Below are 17634 nucleotides of genomic sequence, written 5' to 3'. Positions count from 1 at the left end.
GGAGAGAGCACTCTCTGCCTGACTCCTTTCCCTGTTTTTCTGTTGGTGCTGAATGGTTTAGCCGTCAGATGCTGAGTTCGAGGAGTGGTTCACCTTCCAGTGGTAATACCTGCCCCAAGCTTTTAACCAGAGTAAGGTGAACTGTTCATCTACGTGAGACTGTAGGCAGCTCAGCACTCTGTAATAGCAACTCGTAACAAAAAAACGGAGGAAGTACAAATAAAGAGTCGGGCAGAGGATTCTACTCTGTCTGCTCAGTATTGCAGTGGCCTGTTTGTTTTTTTTTTTTCTCAAGGTACAGGTGGATTGGTGATGAATCTTGAAAAATAATGAGTGGTAGGAAAACTTGTTGTAGTGTGTCAGATCACCATCATGTTTCCCGTATTTTGTAGTATTTTCTCAGGTTATTCAGGAAGTCAGGGCCCCACAAGATAATATAAATAGTTCTTGTATTGAATCACTTATACCTTGACTTTCATTTTGCAAGACATGGGAGAAAAGGACAAAATGACAAGCTGGTGATGCAGAAGAGCTGGCACAACTAGTGACCGTTACATGCTGCTACTTTGCATGGATTAGTGAGATAGATATGTAAATTATTGAGCAGTGTAACCTTCTCCTATTGCAATCAGCTACCAGAAAGCAAACTTGTCATAGTGGTGATACCAGTTTGTGGTTTTCTTCAGCTAGTTTGGCAAAGGTGAGATTTAAGGAAAGGCATGAAGCTGGATAAAGTACAGACTTTTTTCTCAAAGAACTTTTTCTGCAGATCTGTTAAAGCCTGGGCAACTCTTAGGCAAGGGTCTGTGAAAAATCCGAGATTTTAGTTGAGGGGAAAAAACGAACAAGGAGAACATAGCAAGAAGTTAAGTGTTCCACACCCTGGTTTATACACAAAGATATCCTAATGAAAGATAGCAAAATTGGAAAAGACAGGTATAAAAATCAATGTGTAGGAAGCTCCTTGCCATACTAAAATCAGAGTAACTATAATAGTGTCAGAAGGAGGAGGAAGAGACTGAGTATCTGAAATCAAAGCAAATACGTATTGTTGCCTTGTGTAAGAAACACAGGTATCTAAGACTGAAGTTTCTCACTTTGTGATAGCCCCCCCCTCATTTGGGTTCAGAAAAAAAAGTGTTCCACAACAGTTAGGAAGCTTCTTGCACCTTACTTTGAACTGCATGACAGGTGTGTTCCAAAAGAAGTGACAATGCCTATCAGACATTGGCTCTGGATCTTATGACAGGTGAAGCTTTTATGAGTGACTCCACAAAACAGTTTGTGTTATTTCTGTCAGCTTGCAAGGAAAGGTGGTTTGCAATACAAAGTGGAGTTTTGTATTTATTTTATATCTGAGAAAAGGACTTACAATCACATATAATTGTGAGCCATAAATGATTTTTCATAAGCAAGATGACAGTGAGCTCACATAACATTCCAAGACTTTGTACTCATCACATGCTTCGGAAACTTACTGAATTCTTCATATATGCAGCCTTACGTTTCAGATTTTCTGGTGTACCTTAATAAATAAAAGTGTATTTTTATAAACTAAGGTATTCAAAAGCAATCTGTTTGTTTTCTGAATTCTACTGATTGGCTAAAGATTTCTTTCTGATTCTATTTCAGATGCATCCACTCGGACTGTGTAATAGCAATGATGAGGAAGACCTATATGAATATGGCTGGGTAGGAGTGGTGAAACTGGAACAGCCAGAGTTGGAGCCTAAGCCGTGCCTCACTGTCTTAGGAAAGGTAAGGGGGTAGTCTGGGGTAAATGCTGCATGTGACTTTCTCAGAAAGGTTAGTTCCCTTCTGAGAAAAATCAGCAAGAAATGAACCAGGAGAAAAGTCCCTGTACCTCGAAATATTCCCGTTTTGCCTGTTTTCACACTAGGTGTTTCAGGGAAAGATAATTCATAATTCAGTTGATAGAGATGGTGATGGGGAGCTGAGTGCAAGCATTCCCCTTCTGAGCTCTGTAGGAACCTAACAAAGACTTCTGCAAAAGTGGCTGCTTAGCAGAAGCAGTACTGGAGCAGAAATAGGGTGAACTGCAAGTGTGATGCTAACTCATTCAAAGGAAGCTTCTTATCAAAAGTGGTCAAAATGAAAGCATTTTACTGATTTTCCTTAGGTACAATTTTCTCAGAAGACAGGTATTAATTTCCTTTTTGGGGGAAGACAAGTCTTCAACCCTAGAAGAGATTTCTTTGCTTTAATTGCAGGATAGATACCTTTAATAACAAGTAGTCTCGCTGTATTGGTCAAAGAAATAAAAATTTTCTTCTTGCTGGAATCTCCCTGTGAATACAGCCTCTGGAATCTAAGTTCCTTGCAAAACATTTCCCTTTGTTTTATGGGGTGAAGTTAGTAAGATACCATTACTGCTGCCAGATATGTCAAAAAGGAAAGCAGAAAGCTGTCCTTTTTTTGTTCTCAGCTTAGAATTTTTGAGGATTGAGGTTATGTGTTGACATTTGAAGTCTAGAGTAGTTGGAAGTGTGTTAAAGAGCATAGGCCTCAAGTTCTACCCGTAACTGAGTAGTTGAAAATGCGTAAAATCTCTGGGTTTTATCCTAAAATCCAACTGGCTCGAGTTGCTGAGACTTTGGTAGGATAGTGTTGGTGACTTCAGGTGAGCAGTGAAAATGTAGTGAATCAGGCAGGAAATAAAAACCTAGGTTGACGTTTTGTAGGTAAAACTTGTCTCTGTATATTTATAAACAAAATTTCTAAACCCCCCCACATTTCAAAGGAAATGGGAAACCATCTGCTTGTCTAAAATTTGCTGCAGGTTTAGCTTGTGGTATGTGGTGAGAAACATCTCTCAAAGAAGTGACTGCCCTTTCTGTTGAATTTCAGCACATTACAACTTTTTTTCTGACTTGGAATACTGTTTTTTGTTTCACAGAAATTCCAGCTGATCCTTCTTTGCTCTTAAGAGGATAAAATCTGGGGATAAGGTCTCATGAGGATAGGAATTAGGGAAGACTGGGTACTGAACGATGCACAGTAATCCATAAGTAAACTCCAGGAGTAAGCTGAGTCTTGGGGAAAGCCATTTAAGGAAGGAGTCTGTTCAGTCCCATCTGTCAGGCTTCTGAAAAGCATGTGAGGAAGTAGGTCTGCAAAATAGATGAAGAAAGTGGAAACCATAGGTATTCTGCACAAACAGTGTTATAAATATTTTCTGACATAGTGAGATTGCTTGCCTGACCCACTGCCTCCATGTCCTTTATATTCCCCATGTCCCCAAAGCCACGTCCGTCTCTAGAACGAGTGCACCTTGGTATCTGCTGATCCTAGCTCCCTGAAGCTTGGCCTGCTGAGCAGCAGACCCTGGCTTTCTTTCAGGAGCTCTGTAGCATCTACTTTGACACGTTGTGACAGTGGTGCGACTCCTGCATGGGGTGCGCCCAGAGAGTTTGGGCGCAATGTTTCCCGTGTGCCAGTTTGTGTGCAGTGATTTTAACACGTGAAAAAAGGCTGGCCAAGGTTCTAGGCCATACTTGCTTCTCAGTAGCTGTAATGCAGCTCCTCGTTCTGTATTTTCATGTCACCAGTTATCCTTCTCTTCCTGAAATACTTGTTCCCTATTTCATGCTTGCTGCTGTAGTTTCTCCTCTATCTTTTCTCTGCAACCCTTCTGCTCAGTCCTCCCTATGCTCAAGTTAATCCTGATTTAGAAGGACTTCACAGAATTCTTGAAGTATTGTTGAGTGCAAATAGCAGCAGGAGCATTAGCCATGAGCTTCCTGCAGGTCTGTCAAGTCATTGTAGTTATCTTACCTGTGGAAACAAATTGCATTGCGATTGTCTGGGTCTCTGGAAAGTTCTGTTTCCATGCAATTTGGTGCAAATGGCTGCATGAGTATTCAGTCAGCCTGTGAGCTGTTTTGCCTGGGTAAGTATCAAACCTGCTGCATGTATAAATGTGTCCTCTTCTGGTTGTTTTTAGGATTTGGCAGCTGTTTTACTTAAAACATGAAAGAGAAAGAGAGAGGGAGGGGAGGGATGGAGAGGGAGAGGAAGAGAGTAAGTGGAACAAAAAGGAAAAAGGCAAGGTGAGGAAAGGAGAAAGGCAAGGAATGGAAAGGGGAAGGGAAAGGAAAAGAGAAAGGAAAGGAAAAAGAAAGAAAATAAAAGGAGGAAGAAGTCAAGGAGTGCAAGCCTACTGTTCCTCATTTGGTTTGATTTTTCTGCCCCCAAGGTGGCTTATCCTGCACTGTTTGATCTTCCAGACAAATACTGTGTTTGCCTTTCAGTAGAGCTGTGGTAAGCTCTTGCTTTTCCAAAATTCTGTATAGTAGTCCTGCCCTCCTGCAATATCTATTGTGGAGATAAATGTGGATGTTACAAGGTGCAGGGCTGCTGCAACATTTCAGAAACATACTGGCTTCTTGGATATATGAGGTGTTGCATTTCAGCCTTGCTGGTGTACCTGATACCCAGATATTATGCAAGTGAGATAAATGGCAAAGCAACCCCTTTTACACAGACATCTGCATGAATGACTCAGGTGTGTAACAGTAAGACTTCACTGAATGTGAATATTCTTACCTCCTTAAAGGATGTAGTAGAGTGCATAAAATTGAGTATGTAGGGCACTTGAACTTCTAGACCACAGGCATTCTGCTTTGTCTAGTGAAGTCTGTGTGATCAATTATACCTCCTGGGGAAGCAGATATATCCTCCCTTTTTCTGCTCCCGTGTATCTCCTAATGCTGGGATTGCCATTGGGATCTTCTAGTATCTGTTCTTAGATCTTAATTCCATTAGAAGCCATTCTGTGACATGAAAGCCAAATCTTGTGTGCTGGGAAAGCAGTGCGGTTGGATCAGTTTGGCCTATTGATTTGATCGTAGGAATAAAGCTCGTGCCAGGAAGGTGGAAGAAGTTAAGGACTTGCTGTCATGGGCATAACTGAAAGTCTGCCTCAACAATTTAGGGCGAAATAAAAAGACTCTGCCAGGGCAGTTGTTTGTATATGCACTTCCTTTTCCAGCTTATGGCACATTGGGCAGTTCTGTTTCATTTGGAGACTTTTCACTGAGGAAGCTAGTTTGGGTATCCACCTCTTCGCTATGAACTAAGAGGATACCTAGGGAGAGTTATCCTTGCTCAGTTGACAATTACTTTTGTCTGTCTTCCTTACGTACGTAAGGAACGGATAACCTTGTCAGCTTTAGCCTAACATAAATGAATGTGTTTAAAAGCTCAGATTAATTCAAACCATAAAAGAATTTCTAAGTCCTGTTTTAAGGGAGCCAATTTAATCTCGTTTCACTAAAACTGGTGAACATTTGTGTGGAGTAATATGGTAGTAGAAGCAAAAAAGTTACTGCTTGTGTCTGTATGGCGAAATGCATGCATATACGAAGTAATAAATTATGAGGTTTAGCTGAATAGTAAAGGAAAAGAAAGAAAATAGAGATGATATTGTGGAAAGCTTGGAATATTGTGAAGTAGAATGTAGAGACTGCTTAAAAGCTGTTTGTAGAACTAAATTCCATGACGCACAAATCTGGTACAAAGATGTATGGTTTTTTTCTTATTGTTGGTTTTAGTTGTTCTGGTCTCTCTTGCTTTGGGGGGTTTTGTTTTGGTTTGGGTTGGGGTTTTTTGTTTTGTTTTCAGTAAAACCCTGGTCTGTGTTTTCAGAAGCCTCACTCCACTTGTTTATCCATGTGCTAAATGGGATTGGTAGCCGTACAGAACTTAATGTGTCCATTTCATATAGATTTTTTTAATTGCTCATCCTTCTTAGTCAGATTTATATGGTGCAATGGAAATGAAAGAGTTTAAAAAAATGTATCTCCTGTTAGAGTGCCTGTTGGAAACTGGACCCTGGTTGGGAAAGGGGGGTGTGTGGCAGCTGTGATTTAACATTGCCTTTGATCACACTGCAGCCCTGTTTGAGGCAATGCTGCGTGCAGGCAAAGCAAAGGCCTGGGTTTTACTGATCTCATGAGCTCCTGAATAGGGCTAGAAGGGGAATGACAGAGGAAGAAGAAAGCTTTGGAAATGAAAAGGAAACCCCGTGAACCCGACCAGCATTATTGGCTGGATTTGCCTACCAGGGAGCCGCTCAGTTTCTGCCAGGCTAATTCTGCTCCAGCTTCTCTCCCCCACACCCCCTAGCCCACCTCCCCCCTCTCTCTTTCCTTCTTTCATACTTTTTTTGTTTCTTAGGCATGGCTGTAGTAACTTGGTTCTCAGGCTGGGAACCCACTGAGCTGTTGCCATGGTCACTGGGAAGCTCTTCGTGCCATGTGCTTCAAAGGGAACCTTTCCCCTCCTGGAATTCCTGCCTTCTCTTGGTACAGCACAATGAGGCTCCTTCTCCTTTGCCTGCCCGCACACGTGCTCCAGCAGCGTAACTTTGCTCTGACGGAAGGGAAGAGCACTGTTGCCTACAATACCTGTTGCGTGACTGCATACGCTCTATTGTGGTGCAAGTACGTGCATGTGTCCTGCACATGCCACTATGCAGACCCCTGTTCTTCCCCTGCCTCAGTAATTTTTGAAGCAAATGACATCTGTCAAGACAGTGAAATACAACTGGGCAATGCGGTTGGGTTTTTTATTTCAGTTACAAGATAGGTAGTGAGAAAATGCTGAAGATTTGCTTAAAAGTAGCTCCCCTTCCCTTTCTGCAGGCTTGAAAGCCCACAAGGAAGGGGTTTGTTCTTGTTTGTCTTCCCGGGACTGCTGAAGGGACTCTTCTTCTGTATTAATAGGATGTGTGCATTTGAGGACGTGCATCTGAGTAGAACCTAACAAAGAGAGGATGTCCCCGCTACTACAGCTTCCCGTTTTCTTCAGATCAAAGGAATCTGTAATACAAGAAACTCCTAACAGTTCTCCAGTATCCATTCACTTCTTTTCTCTCGCATTTACACAAATGCTAACTAGAAGAATCTCTTGGTTTGTCACATCAGCATAATGATTATACGACTTAGGTTGGGGCCAAAATCATCATAACTCGAGTCTGCATTAAACAGTCTGACTGTGATTCCTAACCTTTTGCCTAACGATTTAGTTTAAAGATTCTTATAATCAAACAAGTCAAACAAGAAATCATGGGGCTATGTTGATAGTTTACTTCCTGAATAAAGAGTGTTCTGTTCTATGACTTGAGGAACCAAGAGGACCTGTGAGGAGTCAATTTTAATCCATTTCTTTCGGAGTTACTGAAAGTAATAAAAACAGAAAGGCAAATTCAACTTAGACCTTTTATATTAATAGCCTAAAGCATACAGTTATATGTACATATTAGAGTTGCAGGGACTATATAAGCATACCTTTTGTTTCTGTATAACATTTATACTTTTATATACAGTTTGGATAATTTCCTGTAGAAATTTATTCAGTTCAGTTGTAGAAATGCATATGGAATATATGCACTCTTCCACACTAAACTTTTTCAGAAATTAGGACTGAGCTATGCAGTAGATTAAGATCTAAAATTGAGAGACATGTCTAAAACCATTGATCAGTGTTTCCAAAACTGTGCTTTTTCAGATGCTTTCAGCTGGTAGTGACAGCCACAGTCCCCCGCCCTGTGGTGGGTCAGCAGAAAATACGGTCACCTCAGGAAAACTTACATCCACTGAAGTAGTTGATGTTCCACTTGTATCTATTCAGGGACCTTTGCTGCCTTCTGTTTGTCAGCCCATGTTTCTTTGTCAAAAGCATTTAGAATTCATTTTGAGGCGGTACTCTCAAAATCAACAGCAAAATTTGATTGGTCTGGCTGAAAAGTAATAGTATGGGTGACTTTAAGCTGGTTGGTTGGTTGTTTCGGTGTACCGCTAACATGAAGACTTGTGTGGGCAGCACAGGGTCCAGTGGAGGTAGGAACAAGTGAGAGAAGGAGGGTAAAGGGACTGCTCCTTCTGATGGCAGTGCTGGCCTAATGCATGTCAGACTACAGATTGGGAAAAGTTGTTCTACAGTAGGAACTTAACGTTGGTTGCTTTCAACTCTCAGACATTCTGTGGTGTCATGAAGCAGAAGAGAAGTTTCTTGAATGAGACTAGACTCCTTTTGCATGTGCTAAACATGCCAAAACTCCAACCAAAACACAAACTACATTGTTTATCAATCCCATTGTTCTGTAATGAAAAAAGGAGTATGTGTTTTGGGGGGGGGAATAGCATCCAGGCTAGTGTTAGATTAGCTTTGCATTTAAAGTTTTCATTAGCACACTTAGCACTGTCTAAAATTAGAGTTAACTGTGGAAAAAAGTAGTATATAGTATTGTAATCCCTGCCATGCCTGTGTTTTTTTTACTGTATTTGTTCTTTAGAACATATTGAGAAACAGACAATTACCATTTTCCTGAAGCACCAAAGAAGAACTTAAGTTCTGTAATATCGTACTGATTGTTTTTTGTTATTCTGCACCTCATTATAATTTATAACATCCAGGACACCTGAGATGTTAACATCCATTTTAAATAACCATAAAACATCTTAAAAAAATTATATTTGAAGTGATAATGTTACTTGTGCAAATATTTTTGGTGTCTTTTGACGTTCTTGTTTCTTACTTCCCCCCTGCTAGCAGTGTGATCAGACCTCTACAGTAGATAGACGTAACGATATCTGGAGTTCTAACAGAATTGCATGGATGAGGTCAGAAAAGGGGATAATATATGTTTTTTCAGGAAGAAGCTGGGTTTTCATAGTGACAGACAGAAATAGTCCTCATAATCTTCCTGATGTGTGTGTATTTTACACACAGGTGTGTATTTTTGAACACAAAAGAAGTCACACAAAGTGAAATGCTTTTGCCAAAACCTCAGTGTAATTTCTGTTTCCCATCTCCTTGCCTCCTCTTCCATCCCCCATAGACCATACTCTAACAACAAGCCTATTTTAACAGATTAAAAAGGAATGTGAATGGGAAAGGAGGAGGAAGAAATGTTGCATGTAAGTGTGTTTGGCTGCAGAGAACATGGGGATGTGGCATGAAGCAGCAGTCTCACTGCTATAGTTGAAGTCTTGAGTTCATATGTACCTTTCTCACACCTTTTCTCTTTAAATCCTCTCATTCTATGGCTACTTTCCGCCTTAATTTCAGCAGTCCCTTTGAGGGGAGAAGGGGAAGGTTGACCACAGGTAAGAGAACTGACAAGCAAGCCAGTTAAATTAGGGAGACAAAGAAAAGGTTTGTGTGTGTGAATGGATCATATGGTGAAAGATGTAGAAGGAAAGAAAAGAGCTGGATCAAAGCCAAAGAGGGGAGCGTTCAAAGGAATGGACAAACAAGGGCTGAATCAGGTTACGCAGTTCAGAAGTAGATCTACCAGGCTTTAGCTCGTGGGGGGGTGGTCTCTCTCCATTGGCAATTAGAGCCAGCAATCTGTTACTGTCGTACTTCACTAACTTCCTTCTTGCATTCACCGCGCAGCTGTGAGGAGCGACAGCTATTCACGAAGAAAGGCTGTCTCTTCACCCTTCTCCCTCTGGGCAGTCCTTAGATTTGCTGTTGTTGGATTGATTACTTTAAATCAGCTGCTTCGTTCTCCCTTATGCTGCCAAAGCAGCTGCTGTTGCACAACTTGTGTTACTGGAGTCTTTGCTCAGTCAGAACTCCCGGTGAAATTAGTGGAAGTCCAGGATGAGTAAAGGCTAAGGAGCCATTTTTTAAGATATGCCCCACATACAAATAATAATAATATGTAAACATATACATATGCTGCATATGTAAATGTTTTATGTCTCTCAAGTGTTTGGACCCTCATGATTTTATGTGCCTCGTCAGCCTCTCAAACATGGGACACAGAGAGAGATATTTTTATTTTACATGCAGAATCTACCTATTTCTCTAGCAGGAGAAATGCACAATGGCAGACATGTTGGAAGAGCTACAGAAATGGAGTTGGAAGTAGAAAAGTGAGTGGGCAAGTAAATGCAGCTATGTTGGAGTATAGAAATGAGCACAAAAGAAGGCTGGCAAGCAGAATTAGATAAATTGATCAGAAAGTGAAGAAAATAAGGAGCAGACGTGGAGGCAGGGAATGGAATTATTTAGGACTTAACAGATGAGTGACATGCCTAATTTTGCTGTGCTAAGAGACAGAAGGCTTTGAAAGAAATTGGAGAACTGGGGAATGTAACCAGAGCTGCATCAGGGGGACTCTGGATATTCAGAGTAAAAGATGGGCAGATACAGTCAGCAGTAGTAGAAAATAGTGGATCATAAGAAATTGCAGGCATGAAATGGGAATGTTTTGCAATGATTTTCATGGGATTGAAAGGGAGTAAAGAGAAAATATAACACAAATTGCCAGAAGCTGTTTTTCTGCTCTAAACATTTTGTCTTCATGATGGCCAGGTGGATATTATCTAGAGATGCCTGTTTGGATGACTTGATGATTTAATGTTTGTACTAAGTTCAAGGAATCAACTCCAAATGTCTTTTCCAACCTAAATGGTTCTGTTCTATTATTCTAAATGAGTCAAGCAATCATAATACAAACTCAAAGTGAGTATGAAGTGGGCTTTTTTGGTCAATGTAGGAAGCACTGACCAAGCCATTTGCAATTCTAGCAGGTTATTTCTTGAAGATTAGAGCGGGACATATTTGTGGCGTGAAGTCTCTAGACAGATTAGATGTTGTTGTTATCAACATTTGCATAGCTCTTGCCTTAGAATTGCTCAATATGGATATGAAATTATCACGAAAACTGCTACAAATATCAAAAGCACATACGTATTCTAGTGCATTAATGTCTCAGTTGTTGGCCCATTGGTGTTCTGTTCAATTGGTAAGCCAAGAGAATACATCAGACATTAACTTTTCAAAACGCTCAAAGAACTTGGTCAGCTTTGGATAAGAAAATGATGGACCTTAGCCCCAAGGATACAAATAGTGAGCTTGGGGGGGGGGGTATCGGGCCAGGGAGGCATTTGCGAAGAGCACAGAATGCATAGTCTCTTGAGCCCATGAACAGTGTTGAAATTCCCAGAGGGTCCCTTCAGCTGATTGTAAGGGACTAATGAGCCAGCCTGGCTGTTTATGGGCTGTGGTTAACCTCTTGCAAGTTAGGATTTCCTGTCGCCAGCAATGAGCTGTGACCGCCAGCACCACAGTGTTAATGATGAGGTAGGGGCTGATGAATGGCCAGACTCCAGACAGCAGCCCTCACTGGCAAAGAATCAAGTAGCTAGAGGGGGAAAAACATCGATGTCTACAAGAGAAATAATGCAAACTCCAGAACCTATAATTCCCATGTTTAAAAAAAGAAAGGGAGAAAGAAACTGGGGACAAATTCAAACCAAGTGAAGCTTTTATCTCTGCATTCTGAATAGAAGATTGTTCTTCAGCAAAACTGGCTGCAAAAGCCAGGCCAGTTAAAACAATATGCAGGCTGCTTGCCTCCAAGTAACCAGAAATTGTTGGCTCGGAGTAGCCTGCTCTGAGGAGCCAACCTGCTGGGAGACGTTATCCAAGCAACGGCCTGAATGTAATTCCTCCTGCTGTGGAATGGCTCTTTGGCAAATGAAGACCCTAATTAGAGATGGAAGGGTTTCTATTTTGTTTTTCTTTAATCCTTACCCTGAGGCCTCTGCAATACAGCTATGTCTCTGCTTGTGTGCAGAGAAGTTTCCAGTTTCCCTTTGTAACAAAAATCCTCCACCTTTTTCATTCTTTTTCCCCCTTTTTTTCTTTTTTTTTTTTTTTTCCAAATCAACAAACTAACAACAAGGGCCCACCACAGTTTGGGACCTGGAAACTAATCTAATCCAAAATTAAGGATCACTGTTTGAAAGAAAGTTCATGTCATCTTACACTAGCCAGCCCATGGAAAGTTGCTAGACAAACTGGAATACTGGCCCACTGTGCATCTTTTTACTACTGAACTTGCTAGCCAAGCTGATTCTTCTAGCAGAGAGGGAGAGGGAAGACCTTACTGAATCAGTAGTATTCTATGGCATACCAAGGGAATTTTGCAGGCCTTGGTTCCTTCAGAAAGACTGAAGTCCCTGACTGGGGGTTACATGCATATTCTGTAGTCGTGAATGCAGATGTTCATCCCTGACAAGGAGGACAGAACCTCCAGGGGAATGCGCTACAGCATTTTAACTGTAATACATGTAGAAGTGAAAACACATTTGCTGCTTGATAACTCACCTTGGTGTATATGATGTCTGTCTGAACATACTCTGACAGACCACATGCCGGCACTTAATGACCCTGCAAAGAGCGCTGCATTTTCTGTCACTGTTGAGACTTGGATCTAGTGTTTTTATCACTTCAGATGATGATTGTGCTATCTCTAAAATGTCCTTGTTTACAGTAGATATCAACCGATGGATGAAGGCCAGCTACTTGAGGATGAGGCTAAGCAGGACAGATGATACTAAGCAGAAGACACTGAATTTTCATTTCTATCATTTTCTTACATTTGAAAATAGGTATATACCCAAAATTGGCCCAAGTCACTCCTCATTTTTCATGCTTAGTTATGCTTGCTTTCATTTCTTCTCAGCACTTGTGGAGGGCTGTGGTCATATTCGTATCTCTATCTTCCAGATAGAGAACAGCAGTACGGTATTGATGAGCACAATGCTCTTCAGCCTTTCAAATAATGTTTGGTTAATTTAGATGTGTCAGTATATCTTGGATAGACTACTGTAAATGCCTGATACCTCTTCAAGACTCTTGACATAATTTCACGCAGGCTGAATCTGTTTGAAATTTCTCCTCTTTCCTAAATATTTAAATATTTACTTAAAGCAGTGGGTTGGGAACCATGGCCCAAAAGCGTTGTTTTGTTGAAAAGAACATTCTGCAGTAAGGTGAAGCTTGTTTCTCAGGAGGTTTGGACTTCCCCATTAAATTGACTGAGGTTGGATGGAATTCCTGTAAGACTGAAAATTTTTGAAAATTGTGCCATCTCCCGTTCTAAATGCTAGATAGACATATTTCTCATAATTCTTTGTATAATTTTAAGGTAGCTTTCTATGAGAGCACACACCTTGTGTATCTGAGATAGGAGGAACTTTGGTACATTCTAACTATTTACACAGCTTGGGTACTATAGGGATGGCTTCTTACGGTGGTCCAGGTTAATAGTTCCTCTAATTTACAATTCTCCAACACTCTCCCATATCTCAATTTTTTAATGACTTCTCTCAGCACCACAGCATGCTTGTATCTATGTTTATGTAATTATCTTAGGTCTAGTTTGCTGTTTCTAGTTCATCTACTTTCAGTACACCTTCAATGCAAAGATAAAGTTAAGAATTATCTGGGATGGGTGTAGTGGTATTTTATAGTATATGGTTCTTTAGTACATCATTTTGAAAATATATTCATCTTATGACCATTATAGTTTGGAGATCATTGCATGTAGGAATTCTGTTGCCCTGAAAAAGCGTGAAGGGTTATAAAATGTAGCAGCATTTCTGCATAACACCATCAATTGCCATGAATGCATCCGCCCCGTTCTGCTGAGCATGCTAGGTCTCTGTCAATGTTAACTAGCTCAAGACCTCAGTACCCTCCCATGCCCTCCTCCGGCGCTCACCCTTCCCTCTGTGATTGCACCTTCTCACGGCAGCAAGACTGTCGGCCCACAGCACGGTCTGTGGTAGTGGGGGGCAGGTTTTGGGGATTGGAGTCCCGTGACTCTGAAATGTTGTCACAAGAGGTTTGCAACCAGCGGGCTTCACCCTGTTCAGGATTGATTAAATGTCTTTTTCGTGTTGTTTTTACTTGGTCTAGACTCAGAACCGATCACAGTGTTTTTTCCTAACCCCAGAAAAGGGAGATACTTTGGTTTTTTTCTTCCTAGTTTTAACTATCTGAGAGCCTCTCAGTACTGAGTGGTGTGGATCACACTGGTATATATTGTTGATGTGATTACGTACTGCACGAGGTGATGTTTCTCTTGAACTAGAAGTACATGGTTTTTTAGTTTTTAATTTTTTTACAGGGAAGTACATTGGGTTTTAATTGTGATTATGTTTTTGAATTCAAAAATACTGCTTTGCACTTTCTATACTACTTAATTGATAAAGCAACTGTCGTGATGCCATATAATGCAGTATCTGTAGGGCACATGTATAAAACATACCCAAAATGCCAGAGAAGTTGAGTATTACAGCCAGGAAGGGGGTTTACACTGGTGCAATACTCAAGGATTTGACTATCTTGTGATATTCTGCATTAGCTTTCAGACAGAAATCCGAAAGTTCCTTTTTTGTTATCTCGGGAAAGGTTTGAGATGGCATCCTGCTTATGCTTGGTTTAACTCAGTTTCTGGAATGACTGGGGAACTGTACATTAACAGGGCTGAGGCATCAGTCGGTTAATCTGTAACTTCTGCTGTTTGCAAAGCAGATGATGTCCTTTTCTCCTTCTTCCTCTGCCCTGCAGAACTGGCCTGTGGCCTGGCTTGCTAGCGCCAATGGTGGTTCAAGGGGCAAGGTATTTTTGGTGATTGACTGAGCCTGGTAGCAGTGTAGGAGGGAGAGAGGGGAACCTGTACTGTTCAGATGTCTGTACTCTCTGTAGCTCTGAGAGAAAAAGAGGTTTTGCAGTGTGACAACTGTAATGAAAAGGTGTATTGGGCATAACGCTGTGGGGTTTGTGCAAGGTTCTCAGTGCTAAGCGGGGTGCAGCACATGGTTGTGCAGGAGTGTCCTTGCCTGTGGCCGATCTTCCACGCTTTTGCAAGTACAACTGTAAGTCTGCACTAGAAATGTGGTTTATGCTGCTAATGAGATAACGTTGTATTTTCTTTTCCCCAGCAGTAGCTGCTGCTAACGGAATATATTATGGATAGTCAAATGTCAGTAAGAAACACACATCCTTGCTTACTTTAGCAGAGAGTGTTCCAGATGTATTTTCAAAATCATCTGAATAGTAATATATTCACTGTAGTGGACGTTTTAGCAGCCAATATAGCGGTGTTCTCAAGCATACTGACAGATTTTGCTGAGTTGTTTTTGGAGGGTTTTTTTTCCTCCTTCTTAGTGGGATCTCTCATGCCCGATTATGAGGAGGCGCATCTAAAGTATTCCAGTGAAGAGTATTTTCCTTTTTGCAGTAGTAAGTACAGTGCTGTAAAGCCTGCTGTGCTGTGGAATCAAGGTCTTGATAGGAGATTACACTTGGCTTGAAGAGAGAACCTTTATCCCAAGCAGAAGTCACAGTCATATCAAAAAACAGGCTTGGATTTCATTGCTTAGCTTCATGTGATGTCATTTCTGTCATACTGAAAATCTAATGCTGCCATCCATAGAATGGGGGTGCAGTTCACATCCACTGCTCAGTCTAATCGAGTTCTTTAAGGTATACCTCTCCTCTAAAGAAGTTAAGGGCTTTGAGAGCATCCATGTCAGAATGCCATTTGGCTGACTGAAATGGCAAACTGGTGGTGGCAACATCTCATCCGGGCCTGCAGATTCATCATGCATTTTATGTAAGAATCGGTGGTCTTTTCTCATCTATAGAACTTCCTGCATTTGTCCATACTTAACTGAAGACTCCTTAAAACTCAAGAATCTCTGCAGAAGTTAAACCCTGATAACGTAGGCTCCTGTTGTTTATTTCAGCACCAAAGTTGTCCTCTGCTAATAGAACAAAATCAAATGAGAAGTCTGCAGAAGGCAACTACAACAGACAATATTCTAGAACCTGATACTGCATTTTCTGTATCATAACACTGGTAATATTGTCTACATCTTTGTGGTCTCACTTGATATGGAGAAAACAGGTTGCAAACCAGTTGGTTTGTGAGCACTAAAAATCATTGAAACAGATTTTGCTACTTTGAGTCTGGTCAAGAGAAGACCATGACCCCCTGAATTGCTATATTCATCACTTATTTTGGTGAAATATTGCAGACGGAAACCTCATCCCTTCAGCTGTATATCCTAGCAGTCAAGATTGTCGAAATCCTTGACCTGCTTTTCCGGAGCAATAAAGCAAGACACTGGACCTTTTCATGGAAAATAATGTTCCTTGGAGCACAGAGTATGCAAGTTGCTTGTTACCAAGTGTTGCTCACATGTTATCAATGTGCTATGTGAGAGGCTGACCACTTATTTCAGAGGACCAGAGACAGCTGATGAAAGAATTAGCTATAAAAAATATTCCACTTCACGCTGCTTGCATAATCCCACTCTTTTGGCAGATTAATGAACACTAACTCCACAATGTGGAGAGTTCTGACATAGAATATTGGATCTGGTGGGCTGGGTTAAACAGAAAATATGTCTCAAGTTCAATGTTTTTTAGTTCATAGAGAAATTGAGGGGGGAAAACCTCAAAAACTGGCAGAGGGAATGCAAGTTTGGTCAGGCTGGCTGAATAAGGATGTATAAACCAATTTTCTCGACTAGTTTGTTCAACAATCTCTGCACAAAGTTAGAGCAACCCAGTTATCATATTTTTCTGCCCCAAAAAGCATGAGATGTATTGAAAAGAAGGGAAGAGGAAAAAGCCACTATTATACCTGTTGGACCTATGCTGTTTTCCTTCAGTTCTGACTGAAAGCAGTGTTTTGCTTTTGGGATCGATAGGACTGTCTTCTGCATACCATATCCTTGCTCTTCTGCTTCCCATCTTGTTCATTTGGGAGGACCAGTTAACAGGACATGCTGGCACCTGATGGAATAGAGTTGGGATAGTTCGCTAAAAGCAGCTTACTGGCATCTGTACTGGTTACCACCTAAACCATTGCCCAATCTCCCCTTTGTCATTTTCTTAACCCAGAGAATAAATCGACTCCCTCAATACCACATACCATATATATATGATTAATATTTGTTATTTACAGTGCACTAAGTTCCAAGAAGAGAATTCCTAGAGTTGGATGAACTATCCAGCTGATCCAGGAAGCTAATCTAGGAAGACAGATACATAGTTCTTAATGTAAGAGCGCTTGTGAGAACAGTGTTAAAACAGCAGGGTGTTAGAAGAGCAGGATCTATCTGTGGGTTTACACAGGCAGACAATACTTTTAAAACATCTTTCTCCCTTTAGTCCGTCAGTTTTATCTAGGATGTTAAATTTAAAAAAAAAAAAAGTGTATTTATAAATAGTAACCTGGCTCTACCAATAGCCATTTTCAACAGAAGGTATTGTTACCATCGTAATAAATGTGTAATGCATTACTATGTTGATGTAAATGGCAGAGCTAAAAGTGATTAATGAACTGATTTCCCCACCTATGCTTCCAAGCCTCAGTCCTCCTCTCGCCTGTTACTTACTCTCTGCAACCCATTAGATGAGTGTCATAGAACCACAGAATCATGGAATTGTTTAGGTTGGAAAAGCGCTTTGAGCTCCCCCAGCCCAACCGTTCCCCTACCCCTGCCATCACACCCCCAAACCCTGGCCCTCAGCACCGCCCCTGCCCGGCTGTTAAATCCCCCCCAGGGGTGGGGACTTGACCCCTTCCCCGGGCAGCCCCTTCCAGTGCCTGACAGCCCCAAGGGGAAGGAATTTTTCCCAATGTCCAGTCTAACCCTGCCTTGGTTGATTGAGGCCTAACTTGAGGCCGCTTCCCCTTGTCCCATCGCCCATTCCCTGGGAGCAGAGCCCAACCCTCCTCCCTCCTCTCAGGCAGTTGTAGGGAGGGATGAGGGCTCCCCTCAGCCTCCT

At 41.3% G+C, this 17634-nt stretch overlaps 1 protein-coding gene across 1 annotated transcript in view; it reads left to right on the top strand.

Annotated features, from left to right (window-relative positions):
- Window positions 1–1632: 1632 nt before the first annotated feature.
- Window positions 1633–17634, top strand: part of ZNRF3 (zinc and ring finger 3) — a 34781-nt gene continuing 18779 nt past the window's right edge. Inside the window, exon 1 of the mRNA XM_009634730.2 lies at window positions 1633–1758. Coding sequence (XP_009633025.1) covers window positions 1633–1758 — 126 coding nt within the window. The remainder of the gene's footprint in view (window positions 1759–17634) is intronic.

This window comes from Egretta garzetta, unplaced genomic scaffold, assembly GCF_000687185.1.
Source record: "Egretta garzetta isolate BGI_Z169 unplaced genomic scaffold, ASM68718v1 scaffold73, whole genome shotgun sequence".
In the NCBI taxonomy this organism is placed as follows: Eukaryota; Metazoa; Chordata; class Aves; order Pelecaniformes; family Ardeidae; genus Egretta; species Egretta garzetta.
Note: the sequence above shows the minus strand (reverse complement) of the source record. Positions and strands in the feature narration are given on the sequence as shown.